The following is a 26,249-nucleotide window of genomic DNA, read 5'->3' on the forward strand; positions in this document are numbered from 1 at the left end:
TACCTACATTCTAAAAATCCATTTATCAACTGGAAAGTGTGGTTATATAAACATAGGGAATTTTACATCTTAGCTCAGTTTTTGCATCAGTTAAATAGGAATAATAATGATTATAGTACTAAGTATGAGAAGGCATTAGCAGAACCATTTTACAACTTAATAAACTGACATGTAGAGGTAAATTATAAGCCATAGATAGATAAATAATGCCAGTTTTTTTGAGAGAACACAATTATAAAAGTTGACTTCAACAAAATATTCACTTACTACCTTTGGCATATAAGCAATTATATCCTCAATGCAAAAGGAAACTGGAATTCTTAGCCAGAAAAAGATTATAAATTTAAGATGTTAAAAAATCTCTTTTATTTATTAAGTTCTAATTATGGGCCTTTTTCTGAATTTACACCACGTATTTTAAATTCCTTTATCCTTAGAATTTTTTGGGGGGAGAGAAAGTAATAAAAGTTTGTATTGCACATTGTTGCTGAGTTTTCACTTCTTAGTAGATGTTCAACATGAGGCATATTGCTCATCAATTCTGTCCCTCAAGTGTCCTCACCTGTAAAATGGGATTAGAATATCTGCCCTGTTGTAATCATAATGCTCTGAGAATACAAGCTTTCATAAAAGCATAGGAAGGGCCAGGTGTGGTGGCTCAATCCTGTAATCCCACACTTTGGGAGGCCAAGAGAAGCAGATCACCTGAGGTCAGGAGTTCGAGACCAGCCTGGCCAACATGGTGAAACCTCATCTCTACTAAAAGTACAAAAATTAGCCGGGTGTGGTGATGGGCGCCTGTAATCCTAGCTACTCGGAAGGCTGAGGCAGGAGAATAGCTTGAATCCAGGAGGCAGAGGTTGCAGTGAGTCGAGATCGCGCCACTGCACTGCAGCCTGGGAGACAAAAGTGAGACTGTATCTCAAAAAAAAAAAAAAAAAAAAAAAGGAAGTTTGTAAACTATAAGTTATATAGATGGACATTTTTCATGTGCTCTTATAAATTAAAATATATATAAGCTATACATTAACCTATATGTATAAATATAATTTTCATCACTTTAATTCCCAAAGATGCAGAATGTTTTGTGCAACACAGATTTATTTTGTATGACATACTTTCTATGTGATGAAAAAGAGGGAGATTATGTCAGTATAATACACTGTCACAGTGGTGCAGGCAGAGCCTTTCTCAAGGTATTAATGTTTAGAGGTAATCAGAGACACATTTTCTTATAAGTAAGGAAAAAGTCTTTGCAATATATTGGAACCTTATTTAAAAAAAGCTAAAAATCAAAGGAAGCACTTTTTTAGGGTGAGTTGTGGCTGATCTAGCAACTTCCAATTGATTATGCTTCCTCCGTGTTACTGAGGGACAGGTGACAACTGAGAGCTCTAATCATAGAGGCTACAAAGACGTGGACTCAATCAGTGGATTAATGAAGAAGGCGACAGCTAGATCAGATTTATAATTTTGATAAAAATGGCATTATAAACATGAGAAAAAATGGCTATAAGAGAATGCCCTCAAAGAGGAAGAACAAGTGCTGAAGTTCAAGGCTGAAAATGACTGAATGATTCCAAATCAAAATGCTGATTAAAACTGTACTATGTTAATAGCAATTGTATTATTTGGGTTGTGGTTTTGTTTTAAAAATAAATAATTATTGTTTTCTTCCCAAGTTTTATATCTCCTAGAAGCTCTGCAATTTTTACTAACTGACTTTGCACACTCCTTGTTGCTCAAAAATATATGTGTGTTGGACTAGAAAAGCCTAGAGCTCTGGCCTAGTCTGCCATCATGATAGACAACCTTTAACTTACATGCTACACAGCCTTACATGATTCATAATATACTGTTTTTATATATAAGTCAAAAGGGAAGAATATATTATTTTAAAAATCCTGGAATAACATATGTCATTGATGTACTCCTCTGACATGGCTCTCTGTGGGATTACCAAGAAAGAAAACACTATATCTTAGTATTTTTAACTTCACCTTTCAAAGTCATGTTAAACAAATAATATAGTTAATATTATATCCTAATATGTTTTTCTTAGAAACAAATAACTAATTAAAAGAGAAAAAGAGACTGATTTAACTATGAATTACCCTTACATTAATGACTACATTTATATGACCATCTAAAACTAAGAACTTTGTAAATTAAGTTCAATATTTCTTATAAAAAGTATTCAATAGTATATCTGTAAATGTATCGTATACATGTAAGTTTTAAATAGGAACTATTAATAAGCCCATATCATTCATATGAAACCACATTATATCATTCATATAATTCTGTGAATCCATGCATATCTAAAATCCATGTTAACAGAAGACCTAAAATGGCATTTCTGCGTATGCATATACATATATATATTCCAGTTAAAATAATCACCAAAAGAATATTACAGCTTATGCATTATCTACAAATTTATCTAAATTTGGATTTTTCCCCCATGTCACCTTCTTAATACAGCAACTTTGAGTTTGTACAACTTTAAATAGTCGTAAGAAATTAATGCTGACATTTAAGATGTATTATCTACAAATTGTGAAAGAACAGGGTTAAATATGTTCAAGAAAAAAATAGAAACAAATGATCACCTTCTCCCCTTCTATTAACAAGATTAAATGCCACTGCCCTTTTTCCTCCTAATCATTTTCTACGTATTAGCAAATATGTAGGTACATTCTCCATCCATCTAAATGATGAAGATACAAAAAATGATAAGCCTAAAATTTAAGCTTTGAACCTCCTTTTATGGCAAAGCGATAATAATCATTCTTGAGACAAATACCAATATCAATAAGTGATCTCTTTCATCCACATCAGACAGTATCTGTACTATTTTTGCAAGAAACTGAGGGTAAAAGTAGATGTGTATGTGGCATGAACAAATAGAAGATCAAGTGATGTTAGAGGTTATTGAAATACACATGTCTTCACCCTTGGGAAACAAAATGAACTTACATCTGACAATCCGATCTGCTAAAACCCTAGGAATTCATGAAATAAATACAGAGTAGAACAGACTTCCCACAAAGTGAACATTTTGATGAGAATTCAGAATTTTATTAAATAATCTGAGCTGAGAATTTGATCTCTCTTGTGGAATATTCATGAACTCAGTCATGATTTCTAAAATCAATACTTTACACCAAAGCATTAACGTAGTACATGTGGAAAATGTTATATTCCAGAAATATCATAAACTGTTCAGTGGAAAGAAGGTCATAAGAATTTGGTAGTAAAGAAGACTCTTTTGATTCAAGTCATCATTCTTTGATAATATGCCAATAAATATCATAATATGGTGGACAATGTAGGTAGGCAGCGTTGGGTAATATAGCAGAGGTTTTAGTACAGAAAATAGATATATAAAACTTGGGTCCAAACCCTAACTTTTCCTGCTTATGATCTTGGGGGAACATATATACATGACCTATTTTAGTTATAGTTTCCTTGTGTTAAAATGAGGACAGTACTATTTACCTTGGATGATTTCTATAAGGATTAAAGATGGTGTCTACATATTCTCAGCATGACACTCTTTGCATGATAAACAATAAATGGTAGCTAATATCAATTTCTTATTATCTTAAGCTCAATAAAAAAAATTGTAAAAAGGAACAGTGAAGAGGCAGCATGAAAATCAATCAGTATTCAGTCCTATCCAGAAAGACTATAAAAGAAATTAGAATCTCGCGTCTCATTCTACTGAGTGGGAAACTAAACTGCAGAGAAATGGACCCATACAGAAGTCAATTATAAACTCACAAATCATTTATTTTTCCATTTTCCCATCTCAACTTAATTCATTCTTGAGGAACAAACTCAGGGTTAATTCATTTGTTTATTTATTCATTGATGTATTCATATATTCATTCATGTATTCTATCAAATAATGCTCCAGATAGTGCATTATGGCAAAACAATTCAAAAGGAATTGGCAGTTTAACAGAAGAGAAAGCAAAGTAAATATTGTAATCTGGTATGGTTACATGTTTATAATAGTGGTGTGCATAAAGTTATCTGGAAGTGTGTCTGGAAGTCTTAATAGAACTTCTCCAGGTGGGCAGGCAAACTCAGGGCACTGGGGAAACTATGAAAAAACGCAAGTGATGATTGAAGTGGTGGTGATCCCCAGAATAAAGCAGTCTATCTAAAGAATGGGATTTCTCTTTTGGGGTGGCTGGTGTGATATAAAAATGAAGAGAAAAATAGAAAATACATCATGAAGACTGTTACGTAATGTGAGGGAAAATGCAGATATTTAATCAATGATGAATGAATAATGAGAGGATTTTAGATAGGAGGGCTACACTCTCAGCAACAGAGTGGTAAAGCAACTAAAAGAGAGAGAGCAAAAAGCAATAAATTAAAGAAAAGCAAGTGTAAGTAGAGAATAGTATAGCAGGTTAGAGTTCAATCATCCAGATAGGATGTCTGACTGATCTGAAGCTTGATGCTAATTACAATATTGAACAATATTTCAAGTTGTTTGAGGAAATGAAATGTGTGTATAACAGACCAGCAATGATGTTATCTCGACTGTTGGATATGAATAACTGAATATATTCCCTCACTGTGAATGGATCAGTTACTTATATCACGCTGTTCAAAGAATAGTTATATAGAAAACAGATCACTTCTACCAAGATGACCAAATTATAGGATTCTGATACACAGAACATTCAGTGATGAGACTCTAGATAAAAATGAATAATGTTCTTGAGTTACAATGACCTGATCCATAGGCTGACAGAGGAGGAGAATGGAAGAAAGCTCTAGGAAGATAAGATTTGATGGATGACCATGAATTTCTTGGGATTTCAAGGAAGGTGAATTCAGAGAAAGGAAAGAAAGTCATGGAGGCATGATAGCATATGTTGCATTCTGAAAGTTAATATAACTTGCTGAACATTTACTGCCTCCCTTATTAGACCTTTAATGAGTGTGGCAAGATAACTTGAGCAAGAAAAAGTAGAAAATGGGAAGAGATGATGGGCCCTTGGTACTGAACTAAACTCCTGAGTTGATGCTGCTCCTCTTCAGAGGGACAGAAAATAAAAACAAAAACAAAAATCCCTTGTTTTTTTAATAACAATACAACTTTCTAGATTGCTTTTATGAGCATTTAAACATATTAGATTCATATTTATTTATTTACCAAATGAACGTCTACAACTGCAGGGCATTTTCCACAACACCTTCAGTCTTGGCACTATTTGGTAATTACAGGATAGTCAGTTAGTTCTGTGTATTAGGCATTGTGGAGATAGACTGAACACACCCAAATAACTATTACAGACTTTAAGATGCTTGCAATCTTGTTATCTCCCCATAGCCATTAACATGGCTTCTCATATATAAAAAGCAACGTGGTAGATGTGTATGGTATTAAATTACACACACATGAGTAGGAAATAAGAATAATATTTTAAAAGAACGGTATGAGGTTATAAGAGCTGGAATGAATATAGATGTGTCTAGAATAAGTTTAAAAATGAATAAGGACTCCGGGTCCTTAAGAGCTCCCTATAATGTTAAACAGAAAGGCAAGAGTAAAACAAGTAGGCACTTGAAGGGAGAATTGGAGGAGTTGTTCAGAAAAAGGGGATCATTACTCCATAGAGACTGCAGCGAACTCCGGTCACTGAGATCCAACTGTGGTGCCAATGTTTCTTAGATTTTTCATTACAGTAGAAACATTATACAGTAAAAATATTTATGCGGTATGTACTCCATCCCAAATACTCTTTTTAACGTGACATTGACATTGATGTTTGATTCACTTACATTTTAAATGTTACGAGATTAAGTCTGAGTTTCAAAACCCAAGCAAGGGAGGTCAGAGGACCATTTCTTTTCCAGATCTATAATGAAGATTGAGAAGAACTGGGTTTCCAAATTGCCAGAGGCCACTTTCCTCCAGGGCAATCTTTCTTTCAGCCCCTCGGGTGCTTGTTGCAACTTGACTCTAACTCATGCATTCATGATATAATTCCTTGGATGTAAACCCATCTCTACAGATCAAGAAATGGCTCATACCCTTTTGGCTACTAGATATACGGCACAAAAACAGCAATAAAGTACGGACACCAAAATCACTGAATGACTCTTAGACTCATTTAAATAATAGTCACTCTATTATTCATCACTGTCTGTCCAATTGTTCATTTATGAAAAAATTATTAATATTACTTTTAGAATGGGACAGTCAATGTGTCACTGAAAACAGTTTTTAAGCTTGAGAAAAAATACGGCTTTAAATTATGGGCAGTTTCCTAAATTCTTAAAAAATACTTTCTGCTTTTGCTGTTCTGACCCTTCTACGTTTCCGAGATAGTATTTTAGAAATAATCATGCAATTTAAAAGAATAGATCATATTGTAAGTATAAATTTTTAAAAAAGAAATCCTCATTTTGTATTTTGTAAGTCACATTCTGCAAAGTTTTTCGATAATTTTCCTCTAAAATCCAAAAGTGTGGATAATGTCAATTAATATTTAGTATAAACCATATATACTGAAATAACTAGAAATGACTTAATATTCATTTTCATTCTTCCTGTACCAACCAAAAAAGTAGCAAAGTAAATTCTATGGGTCTGATTGCACTATTTTATCTGTTTTAGTAGTGTCTGTCTATTGAACAACTTTATGGGCATTAAGTTACACATTAAATATTTATATTAATCAAATTAAATACTTTAAAATACTATTTCCATATTAGTTTGGCACAGAAGCAATTGCAGTTTTGGCCATTTATAAGTAATGCAACTACTTATATCATAACTGCAATTACTTTTGTACCATCCTAATAATAATTATGATTCTGCTTATGATTTATTAAAGACTATTTGTAAGTGTTTATGCTCTACCAAACACTATGGTAATATATTTAAATATAAATATTATCCCATGTTATTTTCTCCAGTTTATTTGTAAGGTAAGAGAAGATTAGAAAATTAGCAATGTGTTGTTAAATCTCAGCGCTCCAGTTTGATCCCAGTCCTACCTGACTCCAAAACCAGCATTTTGCTCCAAAATCCTACTTCTCAAAAAAGACCCAAGTAGGCCTTGACAATAAGACAAGTCTTCAAATTGGTTTCTTGTGTAGGTCCTTATATTCCTCTTATAAACTAAAAATCAACCAGAACAAAACACAAGTCTGATGCCAAGATGAGCCAGTTAGCTTATCTGTTTCAGAAAACAAAGAGATTCTGTTAACTGTTGTTTGGTCTTCCCCCTATGTGTGACACTGCCCTAGAGCAAGTGGATACCAAGTCAGCATAATTATCTACACATTCGTCTGCATAAATGTCATGCTTCAAGGGCAGTCAGTTCTTTTATCTTCCAATTTGAAGGTCATCACATACTGAGGGATGCCTAGGATGTGCCTGAGGGATGTCTCTTTCCTTGAGAAAATTTTTCAGTGAATCAAAAGAGCATTTCCTTTTACCAAAGGGAGACGTGACTAAGATAGAAGATGGGGTTGATTTTTGTTTTCTTTTTGTCTCGTTTTAGTGCCTTAAACATTTTTCCTCAATAAATCATACATACAGTTAAAATGGAGTAGGAAAAAACAGGTAAAAAAGATGAGAAAAAAATGCAATTAAGAAACATCAAATAAGAACTTCCTTAGAGAGACATTAAGAACTTTCAGAACTTTCTGGCTCTTACGGAGAAAGGAGAAAAGTTTGGATATGAGACACTACGCAAAGCTCAATAATTAGAATTAGAAATGAACACTGGAGTCAGAGAGAAAATTAAATATTATATTATTTCTGTATTATGTAGTTTGTTAAAATAAAGGGACAAATTGCTTGTATATATTAAAATACCTATATAAAATAAATGCAATCTATACAAAAAAGAATTATAACCCCAATAATTACAAGAATCATATGTGTGAGGCACTGTTTAAGAGACTTTATATGTTGTATTTCACCCCATCTGCAAGGCAGTCTTAGAACACAGGTTGTATTGTAATGATTGTTTTATGTTTAGATAAACTTAGCCTTGTAAGAGGTTAAGGAACTTGCCCTAGGACACACAGCTAAGAAATGGCAAAACTAGAATTTGAACCCAGGAAATTCGATTCCACAGAACTGAATACTTATCCACTATATTCAGTGATCATAATAAGCAATATTATTTTCATATTTACTATTTCTAAATATTATATGTAAAGATATAATTTTAGACAATTTTAAGCACTATTGTATCAATATGCCACCTGAGCATATTAATAGGGGAAATAACTTATAACTCTCAGGAATACAATGCTAAATCAATATCAAGTTAGTTATGTATTAGATATTAGGGGCCTCGGTGCATAATACTATACAGTCATGATATAGCCTTACAACATGTATAAAGATATTTAATTTCAAAGTCAATTTCAAGATTAAAAAAAAAAACTTGAGTCAAGTTTTCTGAGCATGGGAGCAGCTTACTGCAGGCCATGTATCCAGGAGGAAAAACTGACAGGAGTGATACAAACATAACCCATTGTTTTAGCAGTGGAATTACATGTTCCTCAATGTTGATAAAGAGCCCAGGACTTGAGTAATTACTAAGCAGACACCCAGAAATCAAACTATTCTGTGTCACTATTCCTGGTGGTAGCACCAAACTCCATGTGGGATGCAAGAAGTTCAAAAAACTTACACATTCTTACACATGATTTAGTGATGGACTTCTAGAGGAATTTAGACAATAGACAGCTGCCCTGGTTAACTACACACATTGGACTTCTCTTGTTTATTGAATCAAATGTTGTCTTGTGAGACATAAAAATAGAAAGTCTTTATATTCCTTTATTTCAAAAACAAATAAAATACTTACATTATTAACAGAAGAGCATACTGGTTTCGGTCCATAAAATCTTTGGGAAGGGACAACTGTAAAGGAAGTTCTTTTAAAGAAAGAGCAAAACATTAAAGATGGAGAGTCATTTACAGGTAAAACTATAAGACGCAGAGAAAGTTGTTCTTGAATAACATAGCATGCACAAAACTTTACCATAGTCGTCAATATGAAGGATTTTAACTTCCGGCTTTACTATTTTCTTCTTCAGGATAGCTTCCTTCAGCATAGAATTGCTTTCCAATATAAAATATTCTGTAAACCAAAAGGGTAGTGTAAATAGCTAACTCCTATGCATTAAACAAGAATCAGTGTGACACAACAAAAAATTATCCAGTTGTTACCATTTGGTAAGCATTGTGCTGATTAACTCATCATTTCTCTTCTGAGTTACCACAGTTTTCTAAGTGAGCTTCATTATGCCAGTAAATTTTTTTCATTTGCTTCTTTACTAAATTTATCATTTACATTTTCAAAATGCAGATCTGATCATTTTGTTAACCTGCTTAAGAATATTTTAGCAAAATACAAGATTATCTAACACCAAATGAGTTGAGATTCACAATATCTAGGTACCTATACCAATAAAAAGGCATACAGAAACACAAGATGAGGACTCCTGGACTGCAGTTCAGGTGTTTAATAAGGTAGAAAAAGCATGAGCATATTATATATTTCTAAAAATAAAAACTGCAGAATCTGAAATACATGAAAATTATATGACCTAAGATGAAAAATATACTGAGTGAGATTAATAAAATATTAGGCACTGCAGAAGAGTAATGACCTTGAAAATACAGTAATAGAGAAATATCAAAAAGAAACATCAAAAAATTTGATAAAACATGAAGTGGACATCAATACTTGCTCGAATTTTGATGTACATGCATTGTATTAAATTTGTAGATCTATTTGGAGAGACTTTATATCATAGAAATAGTGAGCCTTCTAATCCATAAATATATATACACTCACATATATGTCTGCATATGTTTATATATTGTATACATATATATTGATGTGTATATGTGTGTGTGTGTGTGTATATATATACACACATATATGTCTGTGTCTGTGGAAATTTGAGTCTTTAATTTCTCCCAGCAGTATTATATAGATTTATAGAGGAGGTATTCATTTTTATTAGATTTATTCGTAGATACTCCATGGATATTTTGACCTTACTTTAAACAGCATTTTAAAAATACTCAAATCTTGCATTTTCGTTGATGAAAGAGTTGAATTTTGCATATTGGCCTACAGCTGTAACCATGATAAATTCACTTGTTTTCAATAGTTTATAGGTGTGTATATTCCACAATTTTTTGTTTCCTTATTTTTTGTTTTGTACACAGTATATCTTCTGCAAATAAACACAGTTTTACTGCATATAATTCTTTGTCTTACCCGTTCTACTGGCTAAGTCCTCTACTACAATGTTGCACAGAAGGAGTGAGAACAAACATTCTTGACTTTCCCAGTTCTCAGGGAGAAGCATCATTCTTTCACCATTAAGCATGATGTCAGCTGTAGTATTTTTACAGATACCATTCATGAAGTTCAGGAATTTCTTTCTATCTTATCTTGATTAGGAATTACTATTAATTGATTATTATTATTGTTTGTCAAAATTTTCAATTTTTTTCTAAATCCTTTGAAGTGTCAGTGTAATATGGTGAATTATATTGTTTGTTGAAGGTTACAGCAAACATAGAATCTTAGGGTAAATCCAATACGACCATAATAAATTATCATACTTTCTATAATTGCTAGGTTTGACTTGCTATTATTTAGTTAAGGTGTTTTGCGTCTAAATTCATGAGAAAATTTGATTTTTTTTTTGTCCTCCTAATATATATGTCTGGATTTGGAATCCTGTCGATACTTGCCTTATATTTTAAAAAAGAGTTTGTGTAAGCTTGGTGTTAATTTATTCAATGTTGCATAGAATGCACCAGTAAAGCTAGCTGAAACTGGAGTTTTCTTTGTGAGGAGAATGTTAATTGCATATTTATATATTGTATTTCTTCTCATGTGAATGTTTAGCAATTTGTGTCTTTTAAGGAATTTTTCCATTTCTTCTAAGATGTCAAATTTACTGGCATAAAATTACTTATAATGTTCCATTGTTGTCATTCTAATATCTATAGCATTTGTATGGACATCATCTCTTTTATTAATGGCATTACATTTTTCTCTTTTTCTTCATGTCTCTGGCTAGAATTTTGCCAACTTTATTGATCTTGTCAGGGAAGCACCTTTTGGTTTTATACATTTTCTCTATTGCTAGTCTATTTTCAATATCATTTATTTCCTTCTTACCCATTTTTACATCCTTCTTTCAACTTTGTTTTAATTTGCTCATGTTTTTCAAGTTTCTAAAGGTGAAAGAGGAGATTATCGATTTTAAACCCTTCCTTTTTATGCAATAAGTTAGAATCATAAATTTCTTTCTAATCACAACTGTAGTAACCCCTAAATTGGGATCTGAGGTGTTTTTATATTTATACAATAAGTTAGAGTCATAGATTTCTTTCTAATCACAGCTGTAGTTATCGCTAAATTGGGATCTGATGTCTTTTTATTTTTCTTTGGCTCAAAATAGTTTCTAATTATTTATTTTTTATTGATCAATGTATTATTTAGAAGTGTAAGTTTGATGACAGAACATTCTCACTTCTTTTCTTCTTGAAACTTTCTTTTTGTCTTCATTTTTAAGTGAGAAATATCTTCTAGGTTTGTTTTTCTATTAAGGATTTTTGTTTAGTTCAGTTTTGTTTTCCATAAGCATTTACATTATTTTGGTCTATTGTCTTTTGGTTTGCTTTTTTCTGATGAGATGTCTGTAGTCATTTGTTTTTACTATGTGTGCAATATGTGGATGTAATGTGTCTTTTAATTTCTGATGATTAAAAATTTTTTTCTTTATCATTGGTTTTGTATAATTTGCTCATGATGTGCACTAGTGTGGTTTTATTGACATTTATCTTGTTTTCTTTATGTTGAACTTTTTTGAACTTTTTCATCAGATTTATAAAATTATTGGCCATTATTACATCAAATATTTTTTTCAAGTCTCCTTGCCCCATTCTGACTCTAATTACAAATATGAGAGATGTAAATATTGGCCTACAGTTAATTTATGTTCTTCCTTTGTCTTTCTTTTCCTTTTTGTGTCAAGAAATTTTCTACTGATATTGTTTCAAGTACACTGATCTTTTGCTCTGTGGCCTCTAATCTGTTTTTAGTATTTTCCAGTGAAGTTTATATTTCAAATATTTTATTTTAAATTCACAAAGTTCTTTTATAAAAATATATTCTCTTTGTTTTCTCTCTACATTAATTCTTTTCTTGATAGCTTTATTTATTCGTAACAGCTAATTTACAGTATTTGTCAGTGATTTCCATCATCTCTGTCATTTCTGAGCCTGTTTCTATTCACTAATCTTTCTCCTATTTATGAGTCATATTTTCCACTTTCTTCACAAAGCTAGTAATTTTTTATTAGATAATGACCATTGTGGCATTTACATTTTGAAAGCCCGGGTTTTGTTGTAATCTTTTAACAATTGTTGGACTTTGTTCTGGCATATGTTGTAGGAGGATGACCGTTTGAAGACTTCTAAAGAAATCTTTTTAGTGTGTATTTGAATGACCTTTGCTCTATGGCTAGTTTAGCACTACAAAAGGCAGAACACTTCTGGGATCTCTTCTAAATGTTCCACTACTCTGCTGATTAAAAGGTGAGCATATCCCACCACTCTGTAAGCTCTGGCATTGCCCACACTCATGAAGCATCTTCCTATGCATACTCAGCTAGGTATTTTCAGCAGCTGATTCAGGGTGATCCCACTTCCGATTCAGGGTGATCCCTCTTCCAGCCCTATGCAGACGTCTTTCTCCATGTGGCTTCTTCATTTCCAGTTCCATCGTTCCATAAGCCTCAATTCCATAAAATTCCATACAATTCCTCAACACTCCATAAGCCTCAATCTGTCTGAATATCATTTTCTGTCTCCTCAACTCAGGGATATCATTGTATTATGATTAGTTTATTCCTTATTGCACTGGATTTCAGAAATTGCTGTTAACAAGAAAGCTAGAGAACTTACAACACTAATTTTACTTATTTCCTTCTTTCAGGGATCTGAGACCCATGCTGGCTATTGTCAAATGTCTGGAAACAGTTGATTTGTATATTTTGTCCAGTTTTCTGTATTATTATTCTTATTTTTTCTTAAGGGAAACAAGGGGATCAAGTCTATTTCCAGTTACTCCACAGCCAGAATTAAAAAAAAAAAAATTAAAATGTCAAAGGTTTATCATTGAACCAATATGATTGAATCCAAACTACTTAGAAAAAAAATAAGAGTTACAATCCAATTCCAGTCTGTCCCTCTGGCCTCATATATTTTTGCTTTTTTAGTAAATGTTTTGTTCCAGCCGTGATGAACAATGTTTATCTTGCAAATGTGAACATTTTTATGCGTTCTTATGTTTGTATATACACATTTGTTTTTCTGAAAATGTCTTCGCATTGACTTTCTCTTGCCCTGAACTGTGTACACGTTTACTAGAGAAATAATCACAGACTGTTATAGCCATGTAATTTTATGTTTCTCCCATTGGACAATGCTGTGTGTGTGTGATCTCAGGCACATCAAACTACCTCTTTTGTAAGTAAATATCTTCCCCTATAATATATATCTGGAAGACTAGATGTTCTAAGAGGTTTTTTACATGTTTAAAATGTAAAGAAACTCTGATTATTTAAACATTAGTATATTCTCAAAGAAGCTATCCTAAGCATTTAATTTTAAATGCTTAAAAAATGGTGAATATTCACACAGAGAAACTAGAAAAACAAGAGCAAACCAATTCCAAATCCAAAGCTACAGGAGAAAAAAAAAAAAAAAAAAATCAGAGCTGAACTGAATGAAATGAATATGTGAAAAAGCATACAAAAGATCAACAAAATCAAAAGTTGATTCTTCAAAAGTATAAATACAATTAATAGACTGCTAGACAGCCTAATAAAAAAGAGAGAAAATTCAAATAAACACAATCAGAAATGACAAATGGGACATTAGCACTGACCCCATGGAAATACAAAAAACCTTCAGAGACTATTATGAGTGCCTCTATGCCCACAGACTAAAAAACCTACAAGAAGTTGATAAATTCCTGGACATACACACCCTCTCAAGAATGGACCAGGGAGAAACTGGAAACCTGAACAGACCAATAATGAGTTATGAAATTAAATCAGTAATAAAAAGCCTAGCAACTAGAAAAAGGCTGGAAACTAGATGGATTCATATTCAAATTCTATGAAATGTACAAAGAAGAGCTGCGACTAATCCTACTGAAGCTAATCCAAAAAATCAAGGAGAAGGGATTCCTCCCCAACTCATTCTTTTGGTATGATTTTTTATTCCATCTCAATCATTTGGTGTGATTCCGATACCAAATCCCGGCAGAAACACAGTGAAAAAAGAAAACTTCAAGAACACAGTGGCTGGGCCTGAAGGTCAAGGGTGAAGATTCCCTTCAGCCAAAGGTCACAGCCAACCTGTGGTGACTCCACAGGAACCGGGCTGGTGGAATAAACAACCCAGAGCAGTTTTCTCCCTCTTTCCAGTTGCCTACAAGATTTCCTTTGGTGGAATCCAGTTGGAAGTCATGGGGCAACAGAACCTAAGCCATCTGTAGAAAGTACTTCCAGGCCAGAGAACATTGAAGAGAATTGAGAGTTAAAAGTGGTTCTGGAAAAACAAATGGAAGATGCTCAGGGCACTGCGTAATATTCCATTAAAATTTATTTACAAACTCCCATTATTTGTTATTTATAATGTCTTTTTCTATTTTCAACAGCTTTGTCATAATATTCTCCACTTAAAATTATTTTCTCAGTATAAACTACAAAAATGAAAAAAGATATAAAAGAATTAAGTTTTTGCTAGGCATGGTGGCTCATGGATATACTCTCAGGACTTTGGGAGACTGAGGCTGGCAGATCACCTGAGGTTACAAGTTCGAGACCAGCCTGACCAACATTGAGAAATCCAGTCTCTACTAAAAACAAAAATTAGCTGGGTGTGGTGGTACATGCCTGCAATCCCAGCTACTTAGGGGGCTGAGGCAGGAAAATTGCTTGAACCCGGAAGGTGGAAGTTGCAGTGAGCTGAGATCGCACCATTGCACTCCAGCCTGGGCAACAAGAGCAAAACTCTGTCTCAAAAAAAAAAAAGAAAAAAAAAAAGAATTCAGTCTTGACTATTTTTAATATGTTATAATTAACACTTCTACCACATTCTATCTTTATTAGTAATACAAATGTTTAATGTTATTAATTTGTTAGGAAAAATTACATGGCAGTAGTTTCTTCTGCATTTCTTTGATAACCAGTGGGTTTAAAGATTTTCCATGCTGTTAAATATGTTTCTTTTTCTTTTTAAAAAATTTCTCCCCATGCACTATTCTACTTCATATGGCCCCAAAATGAGTTATGACTTATTTTTGGTATATTTGCTTTCATTAACCCAAAGATTTACTTGCCATTGACTATAAATTTTATCTCCCTAAGTAATTATCCTTCGAAAAGAAAATTACGGACTTGACCACTATTCATAGCCTTTTTTTGTTTTTGTTGACCTTGAGACAATCATGATTGGCTTCTGAACAGGAAAATAACGTGGTTTCCCTAAGACAGAAATGTTTTGTAATTTGAAGCAGAAGTTATTAGAAAAGACATTGCCTTGTAACAATAGGATAAAATCAAATTAAAATCAGATTGGAAAAATTTTTGATCATCCTTTGTTAAAGGCAGAATATACAGTGTAACACAAATAGTTATTGATTAAGTGTGTCCTATATATCATGAATATTACTCATTTCCACTGCAAACACATCTGTTTATTTGCCTTGGAGGACTCTGATTTTATGAGATGCTAACACACCGTCTTGGATCCCACAAAAAGCATGTGATAGACTTATTTTATACACTGATTGCTCTATCTATGAGATTCAACCTTCTTTCCATTTTATCAACCATACTGTCTGTGATCATTATTGTTGCTATTAGAGTTAATAATGAATAGATTTGATTTGCTTAACATAACCTCTTTAAGATTTACACTGAAGATGGAAACAATGAAATAAATAGAAACTAAAATGTGTGCTAAACCATCTTCTAGCCACACAAAAACCCAACACAAATTTAGAAATTTCTTGTTGCCTAGTGCTTGCCCTAAGTGTCCATATGACATTATTTGAAGAATATAATTGGTCTTGATCTGTTCTCTGAAAATGATATTTGTCATTCAACCTCATACATTTTTACCTGTGGATCTTCTAAGTCAAGGCACCTAACTGACTCCTACTTAAATAAGAGTATGCAATGCAAGAAGGCACAAGCACAATAGAAAAAGTAGCCATTATATTGTAGTGAATTACAAACCCTATTCTCGAGTCAGACTGTCTCATTTGATTCGTGGTTCTGCCATTTATTAGTATGACTCTGGCCAAGTTATTAATCCTTAACCTCTTTGAGACTAATTTTTCTCACCTGTAAAAAGGGGTAATCAAATTAACTATCTCAGAGGTGTTCTGAAGTTTAAATGAGTCAATAAATATGAGCCATTATTAGATTATAGTAGCTTACGTGAAATAATCACAGAATAGAAGCAATGATTAAATAAAACTTAAAAAATGAAAGAAGGATACAAACATGGAAGAAAGGAAAGAGAAAGGAAGAAAGGATGAAGTCTGGTTATTCATTTTTAAGATAAGCCCAACCACGCATTTATTTATCTACTTTACTGTAAGTTCTTGAACACGAGACCCTTCCAATGGACCCTCAGACTCTGTCACATCACTTGACAAAAGTAGGTGATCACTTAACAAATATACAAATGAATAAATGCATAAATGAAAAAGTGCATATATAAAACTAGAAGAACCTGGATATCTGGAACAAACAGGATAGAAAATATATAAAATATTTTTCATAGTTTTCCAAAATGTCTTCAAAAGATTATTCTGGAGGAACAACTTAGGTGAGGCCCAGGCAAGAATGAACCAGAACATTAAGAGGCCAGTAAGCTAAAATGTACCTGTTTCATCAATAACTCTATTTGATTTAGGTAGTAGATATCCTATTTTGGGCATATAAGATTCACTTCCCGCCTGTAACATGGCTCACATCGCTTGCTTTACTGCCTTTCTTACATACATAAGGTCAAGTTGATGGTATACACACAGCTTTCCTCATGTTGGGGATTTTTTGAGGAAGGATTTATAGAGTATATGACTCAGAATAGATAATACAATGTCTAAGACTAATGCCAACCGTAACTATTCTTAATTGTCTTCTTGTGTACTCACTTGCTGGGTTGTCCGTACTATGTAGGCTGACCACTGGGACCCTTGGACCTGGAATTTAAAAATATGTGTATAAATATTTTTAAAGACGTCTAAGTAATAATCATTAGAAAGTTTACATAATAGTTTTTTTTTTCCCCCAAATGGAAGCACTTCGTGGTTAAAACATAGCAAAACAGAAACCAGATAACTAGTTTTCGTTCCTATTTATAAGCATTATATTCAGAAAGGTAAGAATATATAAGAAGGAAAGTATTTGCAGAGATTGTGTTAAGATTCTCTCTTCCCCCAAATGATCTATATTCCTATGTTTTTAGCCAATTCTACATGCTTTCTCTTTATCTCTAGTCTTTTATAGACTAGCCACTGATGTTCAGAAAGCTAATCCACGACCCATTCACCCCTCATCCACTGATCCAAGATCAACTTCTATTTGCCACTCAGCCAAAAAAGAAAGAATGTATGCATATTGGAAATAGTTCATCCACAAGAAAAGTTTAAAAATTGGGTAGTAATTTTACATTAATTTAAAAATATGTTAATCTCCCTAAGTATCCAAATACTTAAAATATACTAGCTAATTTGTTACTGTAAAAAGTTATCTTGAAACTTCACTTCTCTAAGGAATCCCATCTAAAACTAATGTGTTTTTTTTCCCTGATGTCATTAAACAAGAACTTCTTTTTTGATTACTTCATTTTCTATATCAAGAGAAAAACAATATTAAAAAGTAAGTCTTGGTATATCTTTCATTGTGTCTTAAAAAAAGACAGCTTAATGTATTAGCTGCAGTAGTAGCACTCAACTCCTCATGTGATAAGAGGACACATGAGTTCCATTTAATCTCTGGAAGATACAGTATCATATTAAAAGGAAAATGATTTCTATGACTATATTGTAGAAATACTGTATAAACATGTAAGACTATGCATATTGTTACAAGATAGAAAGGGTGATAATGGTGAATATAATTGCTCAGAATTGAAGAACGTTGAAGCAGGGGAATTCAATTTCCATAGGTCCTAAATTTCAATAGATCCTAAATCTCTTAACAACCAAGGCATTGTTTTAACAAGAACACTGGACTATTACTTTTCCTAAAGACTAGGTAAATTAGTTTATGATTGTGGTATGGCTTTGCTGATATAAATATATTTATTCACCTTTGAGAGTTGCTCATATTCAAATAGCACTTATTAATTATGTGTGCATGTTTATTGACTTAGTCTCAGTTTTTATTTCTATATGAAATTTGTAAAAAATTGTATCTCAGTAAATGTATATATAATGAATATCCTATTAACAAAATTTTACAAATTAAGATTATGAAATCATCTAGAGTAATAATTGCCGATACCAACAGATATTGATCAAATACAATGAATAAAATATATTATATCAGAATTCATGTATTATCTTACCTTCACAGAATAATAAGAAATGTTGATTCATGGGACTAAAACTGGCATCAAAATATGTACATTGTTCTTTCATGAAATTACATGAAATGCATTGGCGATTCAATAATCCTTCAGTAGAAGCACTGGAGAAAGAAAAAGGAAGTTATTATAGAAATGCTACTATTCTAGGCCCTTGAAAGTGTGGTGTTCATATTTAAATATAATATAAACAGGGGAGTTACACTGGTATTTGCATAGAGGTTCATTGTAAACTATGAATCACCATATACATAAAATGTCAACTTCTATTAGTAATGTTAAAACATACACATTTTTCTTAATCTATTAAAAGTATGTATATTTTTACGTATGCAATATGTATGCTTATATGTATGGCTATAAACAAAGAACTGATTTCAATGGAACTCAAAATAACTTACTGTTTTTTGCATTTTAAATAGATATTTCTGTGTAAAATCTTAAAGGGAATTTCCCACAGATACTATTCAATATTTAATACATACTCATTGAAAGAAGGAATAAACACTTCCACAAGTCAAACAAAACATCAAGCTCATGATTTTCTAAATTAAACATTCTAAACATTAGAATTTGGTATCAGTGCCAAATTTTCCCCATCATTTACTTGCAGAAAATTACTGATTTAAAAAAAAGTTGTATTTGTATTATAACATATATAACACTAACAACAACACACACTTTGAGATAATGAGGTGGTAAAAAGAAGAGTCATCACTATCTTTATTTTACAATAATGGTGCTTAAGGTTATAGGAGTTGAAAAATTAATACAAGATTACATTTCATTTATCGAATTGTTTATTTAATAAATAAGTCTGAATGCAAAATTTGGTAGGTCATTGGATGGAAACACTGTTGAGAATATCTTTAAAAAACTTGATCAGACAAAAGGCTCGATTTCATTTTGGAATGAAATGATTTTTGGCTACATATTTGTAAATTAATAATATTCACGTTGGTTTTGATGTGCAATACTCTGTAGGTATGGGGATTGGAACGGGGTGTTAAGGCAGATACAAGAAACAGTTCACAAAATCACAATTCCATATTTGAAACACTGTGAGATGATTATAATCCAAAATTTTCTTATAATAGTCAAAACAATTAATATATACTAAGCACAAATCATATTAGTTTCACTCATGATAACTTATAAAATATTTGTAGTCAATTTTTTTTATTTTGTAAAATTTGGGTTAAACCTGTATAACATAAAATTTGCCATTTTAAGCATTTCCAAGTGCACAATTCAGTTTCATTAATTACATTCATAATATTGTACAATTTTCACCACAGAAAACTTAGAAATTACCCCAGTTGCACACAGCTATTCAGTGACACATTAAGATTTAAAACCTTTTTCTCTCTACTCTTCCATAAAGCTTTTAGATCCAAGTTCCCTGGAGATTTATGTGGTATTTTCTCATTATTTAGATTATGAGATCGCTGAAATAAAGAGATGCAAATTTTGAGACAAAGAAAGTAACAATGACTACGGTAGCAGTCCTACTCCTGCAGGGGTGCCTAGTGCGATATATTAAGTCAACCAATGATCATTTTTATGGCCTGGACAAGACATTGATTGCATTTTCTGGGTCAAACACTAACATTATCTTACAGTCAAGCCAACTGGCATTTGATGAGCTATTTAAGGGAAAATTTATTGGTACTACATTTTCTTTATAACACAGTCAACTACACTAGTACACGTCAGAGATACATTGACTGTTCTGCCTCAGTCACTAGAGAGATAAGACAAGCACACAAATCTAAGAAGCCATTATGATTCAAATCACATTTTAGACTAATAATGGGAAGAAAGATTGAGGCAGTTCCACTTGCTAAACTTAACCAAGTCTAATCTTCTGATGCTGTCATTTTTCTTTGAGTTTTAAAAAATAGGAATTTGATAAGATATAAAGTATTTCCACCTCTCTAAGTTATAGTTTATGGCTACCAATATAAATCATAATGTATGTTTCAAGAAAGATAAGCTTCAGGTCACCAAAAGAAAAAGTGACCAGTACTTTGATCAAGATCCCTAATCCAAAATTCGAATCACTATCTCTATATAAATAGCTTTGTTTCCTGGAAGTCAGAATTAAGAACATGGGTTCCAGGAGGTCCAAGAGAATAAACTAAGAATATAAAAATGATATATTAAGAAAGGCGATTAAAAGGACAAGGTTGCTTCTGATGAAAGCTAATTGTGTACAAATAAGAGTGTGGGGGGTGATGTAGAGGAAGTCGGGGGACTTTAAACATGCATTGTTACTCTCAAAGGAAAGTCTATGCGACTTGGTAAGAATTAGTGGTGACACTTCTTCAAACCTGATGAATTTCCCCTGAGAATAGGTCATGGCAGTTTTGACACTTTAAAAATGGATCTGTGAAATGGAAATTAGAACATGTATATAAAGTCTAGAATTAATAGGCTGCTTGCCAGTCAAAAATAAAAGTCATTCTTGTGGGATCCTGGTAAAAGCTTTCTGAGTAAAGAGACATTTTAATACTAAATAGGTGCGAGCTTAAGCCTCTTTTTGAGTATAGTTTTGCATTTGGGAACATTGAACAGACGTAATTATTTTCCCAAGTATTGCTTTATTTTAGCAAGCAATGAGCGTTCCTTATTTAAATAAGGATGCCTCCTCCTGAAACAATCTCACTGGGTTTTATGAACGGCAAGACAAAGGGGGAAAGCTTCCTGCTTGATACAGTAGACTAACTGTTCACAACAACATTATACTGTACAAGAATAAATTTCACCTGTGCCACATTAATGTACTGAAAATTTTAAATGAGACTTAGCAGGAGATGAAGGCACAAGGGAAAATATGTAAATGTCTCCGACGTGGAGAATTGAGAGAAACAAGCCACAAAAAAAGATACTAAGAAACTACAAAAGCAGGTGAAGAAAAGAATAAGGAGAGAGCAGAGCAGGAAGGGAGAAAGCAGGCTGCATTGTCTCCAGTCCTGCCAAGGGAGAGACTGGTGCAAGAGTGTGAAGCTTTGTCATGCAAAGTTGACTCTCCCTAGCTATGTTGCAAAAGACATTTTAAATTTTTCCTTCCCTTCCTTATGCTACATAGACAGCCATTGAGAAGCCAGTCTGTGTAAGGAGATCCTTGCACACTGCTTACCTGTACAGCTGCCTTCCTCTGGGAGAAGATTCAGTGCTCAGAAAGTAACTGTCCAGGAAAGAAAACAACACAAGCATTAGACACAGATCTATATTTTGTGATCTGTGAATTTTGTCACATTGTCACATTGAATCTTGAATTCACATGGAATCTTCACCTGAATTTTCACATTAAATCTTCACTTGAAGTTTTAAAACTGTCCAAATACAGAGAAGAGTTGTTTTGCTATTCAAACACAGGGCTTTGATCAATCTGGAAAACATATTTTTTCCCCTGATACAATCATCCTTTTACACACTCTCTCCCAATCACTGTGTGTTTGCGTGCACACACACCCGCGTACATGCCTCTGTGTAAGATGCCTCTGTGTGAAGTGTGGAAGAGGTCTTTAAAGAAAGGTTATTCTTTCCATGGCTGGCTTGTTTTGACTAGGACTATGTAAGCAAAACATAATTCTAGTAGAAAAGATGGCATTTGACAACCCTGACTTGCAGCCTGACTAGGGAACTGAAAACACTCACATTTTTTGAGTAGTTTCATCGTATGCCAAGATCTTGATCACTTCCCAGTTTCCTGATGTCAGATGCCGCACGGTAATTTGCTCACTTTTACTCTGCAAAGAAATAGAAAATATTGATTTTCCTTTTATTTAAACAGCATCTCTCTGTTAAACACGAATGTACCAACTGCTCGTGACACTTTGAATTCTTTAATTCTCAGTTAACATTCAGTTTTCTGTTCCGTAGCTCAAGAATGAACGTGCGTTCCTGTAAACACAGACCAAGGTAGGTAGCTTAGTGCTTTTATTTGAACTACAGAAAAGTCATTCAGAAAACTCCTCTGGGTAAGGGTGAATCAAGTATACCATGTTGATGGCAGCATTTGATACCAAGGTAGGACTTTAATCATTCTCATCTAGATGACTGGCAGCTCTACAGTTAGCTTTTTTTAAAAAAATACTTTAAAACAAAATTTACTCCAATAAAGACTCAGGTTTGTATTCATTTTAACCTTTGCAGTATGGGCATTGTTATAAGATTTGCCAATTAATGCAATAATTTTTTTTCCAAGATGAATTCATGTTGATGAAGGTAATTAGTTTAATCAATGCTTCCAGCGTGTTTATAGGACTAACATTTTAATATGTAGAAAACAGGTAGTAGTATTGTCTAAAAAATATATATTGCTTGACCCAAAAAGTATTCTTAGAAATACTATCATTCTATTCCTTAATCATTTTACATAGTTAGAGAACACTGATTAGAATGGATTAGAAAGATTTGGAACCAACCCAAACGCCCATCAATGATAGACTGGAGAAAGAAAATGTGGCACATATACACCATGGAATACTACACAGGTGTAAAAAAGGATGAATTCATGTCCTTTGCAGTGACACAGATGAAGCTGGAAACCATCTTTCTCAGCAAACTAACACAAGAACAGAAAACCAAACACTGTATATTCTCACTCATGAGTGGGAGCTGAACAATGAGAACACATGGACACAGGGAGGGGAATATCACACACCGGGGCCTGTCAGGGGATGGTGGGCAAGTGGAGGGATAGCATTAGGAGAAATATCTAATGTAGATGATGGGTTGATGGGTGCAGCAAACCACCATGGCCCGTGTATACCTATGTAACAAACCTGCACCTTCTGCACGTGTATCCCAGAACTTAAAGTATAAACAAACCACAAAACTGTTATCTCTGGTTTTGTGTATACTCAAGTTACTTCATTCTGATTCCTTATCTCAGCGCTAATTTTAAAGGGACTATTACTACTGTTCCATTATCAATTATGCTACATTAATGAACCTTTTGACAAGTGCCTTTCTCATCTAAAAGAAGTTCCCTTTATTCCCAAATTTCTAAGGTTTTTGAATACTGATTTTGTTGAATTTTGAATTTTTGAATACTGAATTTGTTGATTTTGTTGGATCCTATGTCTGCATCTATTAAGGTGATTATAATTTTCTCATGAAGATTTAAATGCAGTTATCTTATATATTTTTGAAATTTTAAGCAAATTTTGCATTCCTGTGTGAAAAATGAGTTAATTTTTTAAATGCATTAAATAAGTCAACTTGTCAATAATTTGTTCAGTATTTTTAAACTCTCTTATACTGTCCTTTCCCATATTGTCTTAATTTGGTTTTGGTTACAAGATGATACCCATGACATAAATTGTACTAAAGATATGCCATCTTTTTTCATTTTCAAAATAACATAAAATTGGAAGTGTGTCTTCTTAGAATATCTGGTTAGATTCACTTTTAAAAACAGCCTTTCCCTGATGTGAAAAATTTTACATCACTGATTCCATTTTCTTAGCACTATGGGGGATTTTGATTGTTTCTTAAATCTGATTTTTGACTTTTTTCTGGATTGCATCCATTTCTCTTAAATTTCAAGTTTATCAACGTAAAGTTATTCATAGTATTCTTTTAATATTTTTAAAATCTGTAATTTTGTCCTTTTCCATTATTTATACTTTGGAGCTGTCCAAGTTATTATTACCCTTGATAGCTATTATAGATTTAATTACTTTTTCCAAAGAACTTATTTGTTTTATCACACTGCTTTATTTCATGTTTGCTTACTAGCTTAATAAGTGCTACTCTTTCAATTTTTTGTTTGTTTGTTTGTTTGAGATTGAGTTTCACTCTTGTTGCCCAGGTTGGAGTGCAATGGCGTGATCTTGGCACACCGCCACCTCCGCCTCCCAGCTTCAAGCCATTCTCCTGCCTCAGCCTCCCTAGTAGCTGGGATTACAGGCATGTACCGCCATGCCAGGCTAATTTTGTATTTTTAGTAGAGATAGGGTTTCTCCATTTTTGTCAGGCTAGTCTCTAACTCCCGACCTCAGGTGATCTGCCTGCCTCGGCCTCCTAAAGTGCTGGGATTACAGGCATGAGCCACTGCGCCCAGCCTACTCTTTCATTTCTAATTTCCTTTCTTTTACATTTGAATTTATTCGCTTCTTTTCCTAAATTCTGACATTGGATATATACATAATTTCATATATGCATATAAAATTATTGCATATATTAAAAATTATTGTTTATATGTACTGCGTATTTTGGTATATGTAGTATTTTCATTTAGTTCCAAGTATTTGCTGATTTCTTCTTGAAACTATGAATAGAAATTATATTTTGTTTCTAAATGTCTGACATTTTAAATGTTATAATTTGTGCAATTCAATTGCATTGTCTTCAGACAGTGTAATCTGTCAGCTGAGTAACACTTTCAATGCATTTTTGGTAAAAATAAATTCAGAATTAGGTTCATATGGGACAGTTTTATTATAACCTCTATTTTCCCATACAACTGAAAGTGTAAACTAAAAAGGCATTCTATAGCTTACTGCACATGTGTACTAACAGAATCCTCCTTTGAAAAATTTTCTTACTGGTGTGTATTTGCATTTCAATATCTGCCTAAGTAGTCTATTTTATGTTCTTAGTGGAAGTTCTCCAGACGTCTAGCTGTTTTAGGTCAACAGCAAGTCTGTGACTTCTTTGTGTCACCTTCTTTGTATACTATCTGATGTACTACTGTGATTTACAAGTATTTGTTGACTAACGATGTAAGTGCAAAGACATCCAATTTGTGAGATATGAGACCTGCACAACCCAAAGGCTGGCACAGAGTCCTAAAGTCATACATTTTATTGCCAAGTTCCCACAGAAAAATAACTCAGTGGATAGCTCCTCTTTCTTACTCATTTCCAGGCCCTGCTTTGAATGAGCCAAGGACGGGATACTAAAATTTCAAGGTTTTAGTGCACCTTTGATGCCAATTTCAAGATAAAAAAAATCTCAAAACGTTAAAAAAGGGAAGAAACTTTGCTCAATATTTGAAAACATCTGGAGAAACTTTTGGCCCACAGATTTCTAGTTTAATTATTTTCTGTTTTTCAAGATATTTTGGTGTGTGTGGGGTGTGTGTGTGTGTGTGTGTGTGGTGTATGTGTGTTTTAATTAAAATTGCCATGAGTAAAAACCCAATGCTTTGAAAAATGTTTGAACACAATATAAAAAAATAAAACTGTACACTATTTACTTCAATGATACTTTTAGTTCAAAATACTACACTTTCAAGTGTAGGATCAAAAGATCCCTTGTCGGAAGCCATAATAACAACCCTACAACCTTTTGATTTATTTTAAACAGTTGTAATTGCCTTGCTTGCTTTTTACCTATCAGGGCAAATATGGTATGAGGAATAGGTTGAACCCCCATTTTGCATATAATAGCAAATATTTACTTTCTAATAACCTATATAAGAATGTCACAGCAGGGCACACATTAATTTTGATCTGGTTAATAGTCTTAATACCAATCAGAATATGGTAGATGACTGAGCGACAGTTAAAAAATAAATATTAAGGGATTT

At 33.0% G+C, this 26,249-nt stretch overlaps 1 protein-coding gene across 12 annotated transcripts in view; it reads right to left on the reverse strand.

The window, feature by feature from the left end:
* Positions 1–26,249, reverse strand: part of DPP10 (dipeptidyl peptidase like 10) — a 1,402,014-nt gene that overhangs the window by 40,235 nt on the left and 1,335,530 nt on the right. For all 12 annotated transcript variants that reach the window (XM_025405135.1, XM_025405131.1, XM_025405141.1 and 9 more), the window contains 6 exons: positions 22,367–22,458; positions 21,846–21,893; positions 18,686–18,807; positions 17,268–17,315; positions 9,039–9,137; positions 8,862–8,931 (listed from right to left, as the gene is read on the reverse strand). In XM_025405135.1, the coding sequence (XP_025260920.1) occupies positions 8,862–8,931; positions 9,039–9,137; positions 17,268–17,315; positions 18,686–18,807; positions 21,846–21,893; positions 22,367–22,458 (479 nt within the window). The remainder of the gene's footprint in view (positions 1–8,861; positions 8,932–9,038; positions 9,138–17,267; positions 17,316–18,685; positions 18,808–21,845; positions 21,894–22,366; positions 22,459–26,249) is intronic.

Source organism: Theropithecus gelada, chromosome 12, assembly GCF_003255815.1.
Source record: "Theropithecus gelada isolate Dixy chromosome 12, Tgel_1.0, whole genome shotgun sequence".
In the NCBI taxonomy this organism is placed as follows: Eukaryota; Metazoa; Chordata; class Mammalia; order Primates; family Cercopithecidae; genus Theropithecus; species Theropithecus gelada.